The sequence below is a fragment of the Lucilia cuprina genome, chromosome 5 (assembly GCF_022045245.1).
Source record: "Lucilia cuprina isolate Lc7/37 chromosome 5, ASM2204524v1, whole genome shotgun sequence".
NCBI lineage: Eukaryota > Metazoa > Arthropoda > Insecta > Diptera > Calliphoridae > Lucilia > Lucilia cuprina.
The window spans coordinates 67,099,441-67,104,272 of NC_060953.1; the positions used below are offsets into that span (position 1 = coordinate 67,099,441).

At 27.9% G+C, this 4,832-nt stretch overlaps 2 protein-coding genes across 2 annotated transcripts; both read left to right on the forward strand.

Moving 5' to 3' along the window:
• Positions 1 to 812: 812 nt before the first annotated feature.
• LOC124419902 (larval cuticle protein 65Ag1-like) lies at positions 813 to 1,287 on the forward strand. Its single transcript, XM_046950894.1, has 2 exons — positions 813 to 985; positions 1,041 to 1,287. The coding sequence occupies exons 1-2, from the start codon at positions 867 to 869 to the stop codon at positions 1,237 to 1,239; spliced, it is 318 nt and encodes a 105-aa protein (XP_046806850.1). The 5' UTR covers positions 813 to 866; the 3' UTR covers positions 1,240 to 1,287.
• Positions 1,288 to 3,793: 2,506 nt separating this feature from the next.
• Positions 3,794 to 4,381, forward strand: LOC124419901 (larval cuticle protein 65Ag1-like). The gene is made up of 2 exons (XM_046950893.1): positions 3,794 to 4,005; positions 4,081 to 4,381. Exons 1-2 carry the CDS (start codon positions 3,881 to 3,883, stop codon positions 4,280 to 4,282), a joined length of 327 nt encoding a protein of 108 aa, XP_046806849.1. The 5' UTR covers positions 3,794 to 3,880; the 3' UTR covers positions 4,283 to 4,381.
• The last annotated feature ends 451 nt before the right edge of the window (positions 4,382 to 4,832 follow it).

Consider the following 4,832-nt stretch of genomic DNA (forward strand, 5'->3'; position numbering starts at 1 on the left):
CACTAAAAATAAAACTTATATTTTTTGCATAATCTTTATTCATATTTTGTTACTTTTTTAGACCTACATATGTAATAATTTGAGCCTAAACTAGTTTATTGTTAAAAAAAGCTGTACAAATTAATTATATTAAAATATACAGCATAGTATTTACGTCACGTGAATTTCTTATGAAGATTTTTTGTATTATATTCTTTTTAAGTAAATTTAATTTTTGATTTTACTTTGTATGTTTGTAAGCACTATTTTATGGGTAGTATTATGTTTAGGACAAAGATATTAAAAAATATATATAGTTTAATATCTTTGACGAATATACATAAGTTCACATTTGTGTCAAGTAAACGAATTTAATATATAAATTTGGAAAACTTAAAAATTTTTATAAAGATGGAAGATATAACTTTCTGATGTCTATGGCACAATTTTTATGACCAAAATGACCAACTTTGATCCCCTCTAACTTCGGGAGTTGTTGACTGATAGCTGTCTGGCCTAATATCCAATAACACTAACCTTGATGCAAATTCCATCTAAATCAACTTTTTACACTTGACATGAAATTGTCCATAAACATATGGAAAATAACATGTGTATAGTTAAAAGTGAACAAATAAAAAGAAAAGTTGTTGAACTGCCAAAAATTTTTTTATACATGGACTTTAAAATTTTAAGAAGTATTTATAAAAATGTATATAGTGCAAGCAATCGTAGTACTTGTACTTGTAATGCTAAACCAGTTTACATGCTTGTACTTGAAATATGGTCACTAGGGCCACACTAGTACAATCCTATAAAAACGCTTGCCTTGATAGTTAATGCATCACACAGTTTTGATCCTTCAACATTAAAGTACAGAAAACAAAATGAAATTAACTATAGTTTTTGTAACACTTTTTGCCATTACTTTAGCTGCTCCACGCCCTGAGGATGCAATTGTTTTAAAATCTGAATCTGAAGTAGGACCCGAATCATTTAAATATGCGTAAGTGTAATGAAAAAGAGAATAACTTAGTGTTGAATCGATTGATTTTGTTTAGCTATGAAACAAGTGATGGTGTTAAGGCCGAAGCTAGAGGTCTGCTGAAAAATATTGGATCGGAAAATGAATCATTGGCTGTGCAAGGTGCTTACACCTATGTGAACGCTGACGGTCAAACTATTAGTGTAGAATATATTGCCGATGAAAATGGTTTCCAACCCAAAGGTGATCATTTGCCTGTTGCAACTTCTGCTTAAAATTTTTGTTATTTATTAAATAAAAAATTACAATAACATTTGTTTAAAGTTTGATTTGTTTTTATTTATAATGTTTACAATATTTACATGGACGGACAGAATTTCTATACACACTCCACATCCGTATGTGATCTTTGATCTTAGCTCACATGGGACTAATGAAAACCTTATACTACAATAGACTTCAACTTTATCAAATTAATTAATATGTATGGACAAGTTGTATGCCCTTTTCACTTAAGACGGTTTTAGTAAATTGATCTGGTCATGGAGATCTGTCCTAGATCTAACACTCTGTACTGTTGCCAAGTTTTTCCTCAAACAACTCTATTATAGTCCTTCAAATATTATGAGATATAAGTGATTTGTTCGTATACACTTATTTTATTGTTTTAATATCCAAAACGATACTAAACAGAAACTAGACAAACAATAATTTTAACTCAATAGATAATTCTACAGATTTATAACTAAACAACCAGTTCTTATCTTTGTTTTATTTGATTAATGTTCTCACAATATACAAATGAATATTCAAATATTTAACAAAACAATATGCAACTTAAAAATAGTATATTACTCGTATATAATTTAAACGTTTAAAAATTCAGATTCAGACACATTTTTCAAATAATTGATAAAATAAGCAAAACTTTTGTTTTTTTATATACGATTAAGAACACTTAAACGTACACTGGGAAATTTCATGTCAAGTAACTTAGCTCAAAAAATCGATTTTGAAGAAATTTGCACAAACTTTGGATAGCAAGTCAGACACAAATTTTCAGCCCAATCGGTCAAGAACGGCCGGACTTAGGGGTAATGATTACACAAAGTAATTCATAACATGGTCAATTACAAGTACTTATTATGTCTAAGCACACACTGGGAAATTTCATGTCAAGTAATTTAACACCAAAAATCGATTTTGACGAAATTTGCACAAACGTTGGATAGTAGGTCAAACACAAATTTTCAGCCCTATCAGTTAAAAACTGCCGGACTTAGAGGAAATGATTATACAAAGTAATTCATTACTTGGTCATTTACATTTACTTGTAATGTGTAATAGAGCAATAACCAATTACAATTATTTTTATTACAAATATATTTACAATTATTTGTAATTGACTAATAAAGTAATTAATGTTTTACAAATTACTATTCATTTTAATTGAATTTCCCAATTACAATTACTGTAACTAAAATTTCACTAATTACAAGTTGCATGTAAATTTAACAAACAAAATTTACAATTACAAATTATTGTAATTTAAAATTTTCAATGACTATTATATGTAGTTGTTAATGGAATAACTTCTATTACAATTACAAATAATTGTAATTGAACTAATTACAATAACACTAAAGTTTTACAAATGCAGTCAAACTAACCAAGTCTAATAATTACTTAATATTTATTAAAAAAATTAGTTTGTCTTAATAATATATTTGTTTGGCTTTCTGTTGTGATAAGCTAATAAATATATTAGTTTATGGTTACGAATAAAAAAATCGTTAATATCAAACATTTTTTTCGAAATTTTGATTTCTTTTAAGATAACAAACTGTAAATAACAATATCTGAATTATACTCTTCATGATTAATTGATAAAATATTTCAACGATGTGAATGCATCTTAGGTGTGAACATTTATTATTGTATTTGCAAAACCAAAGAAAACAAAAAACTTATTATAAGAACTAATTGTTAAAAACAAACAAAAAATAGCAAATATTTTGGTTAATTAATAAATTGATGAGTAAATTTAAAATATTATTAGGCTGCAACTTAACCGAATAAAACAAATCTAAGCGGAAATAAAGTTTACTATCTCGGAGAGACAGACGATATAGGCTAAACTTACAACTGTAAATAAACGATTACTAATGGGTCCTTAATGTTAATTTTTCCAAATAACGCCTTTAATAGGTGTAAACTTTATAAATTTGATTTTGAAATCTAATTCAAGTTGGGTTTGTTTTTCACCGAATGTCTCATTCAGTTAAACTTTATCAAATGATCACAATACGACCTGATGTTACAGCCAAATTGGTTTAATTTCGAAACAAAACAATTGTCAACTGCAAAAAATATTCCACTAGAATAGATATTACCCTAATATATTCATCTATGCAGTGGCATAATGCACTATTAGAATAGTAATTAATAATTAATTAAAAACTTTAAAAAGCTAAATTAAAACAAATGCTTTAATGGGAAGAGAGTTGATTGCAATGTGGAAATATTTTTGAAATTTTGATGTTGGTTTGCGTTGATTTGTTATGGAATTTCTTAAAATTTACCAGTTTTTAACACAAGTTTGACGAAAAGAAAATAGACAATAACTAGCAATAGAAAGACAAGAAGATGTCAGATTAAAAAATAATAATTTTGACAAATTGCAATTATTACGCTTATAATGAATAAAACTAAAAAAAATAGAAAAAAGCCAAAAAAAGTGATGATTTGTTTTTTTAAAGTTTCTAACAACGTAATAATGGACTGACTGACGAATTGCTATTTAAATGGCTAGAAAAACGAAATTAAACATCATAAATCTCAAACGATTCTGTTGGAATACAACAAAACTTAATTTCTCTTTTAAACGGATTAATAATTAACAACACCAACAACAACATGAAAATCGCCATCATTTTTGCTGCTTTATTTGCTGTTGCCTTGGCCGCTCCAGCTCAGGATTACGCTCATGCTGAGGTTTTACGTTTGGAATCTGATGTCAGACCAGAAGGTTACAACTTTGCGTAAGTATTTTCTATAATAATTTATACATTTCAGTTCATTCATTCATTACAAAACATATAAACATCTGTTCACAGTTTGGAGACTAGTGATGGCAAGACCCATCAAGAGGAAGGTCAATTGAAGAATGTTGGTTCAGAAGATGAAGCTATTGTCGTACGTGGTTCTTACTCCTTTGTAGCTGATGATGGTCAAACCTACACTGTCAACTATGTAGCTGATGAAAATGGTTTCCAACCCGAGGGTGCCCATTTGCCCAATGTACCAACTGGTCATTAAGTCAAAAAAAAAAAAAGATCTGTTAAAACTAAAAACCTCAAAGTGTCTAAATCGAAAGTATTATTCAATTCCCTAATAAAGGCAAAGAAAGTAATTATATAATTAATATTTTTTAATTGGTTTCATCAGGTGTTTGTATGGGTTTTTAACAATAATAAATATTAACAATTCGTGTTGCATTTTATTTTAAAAATATTCTAGTTTTTAAAATAACTGTTTTAAGGTGTGTTCTTTTGTAATAGCCATTTCAAATTCAATTGAATTTAATTAAGCTGGTTCTGCAATACACCTTTAAAAGAAATTTTGCTTCTTAATTTTATTACCACAAAATTTATCTATAAAAAGTCTAGAATATTTCAAAGAAAGCAACCATTAAGTTAAAAACTTTCTAAAGAATATCAACCAACATGAAACTCATCATTGTATTTGCTGCACTATTTGCTGTTGCACAGTGGTATAGGAAAAAAAAAGAGGGAAATAATTCGGTAACTTCTAAACGGTTAATCCGATTTTAATGAAATTTGGTATGCACAAAGAGGAGGTGTTGTCG

Coding starts and splice junctions, on each gene's coding strand:
- LOC124419901 (XM_046950893.1), top strand. CDS start 3,881: ATGAAAATCGCCATCATTTTTGCTGCTTTATTTGCTGTTGCCTTGGCC. Junction 4,006..4,080: donor CCAGAAGGTTACAACTTTGC/GTAAGTATTTTC, acceptor ATCTGTTCACAG/TTTGGAGACTAGTGATGGCA.
- LOC124419902 (XM_046950894.1), top strand. CDS start 867: ATGAAATTAACTATAGTTTTTGTAACACTTTTTGCCATTACTTTAGCT. Junction 986..1,040: donor CCCGAATCATTTAAATATGC/GTAAGTGTAATG, acceptor GATTTTGTTTAG/CTATGAAACAAGTGATGGTG.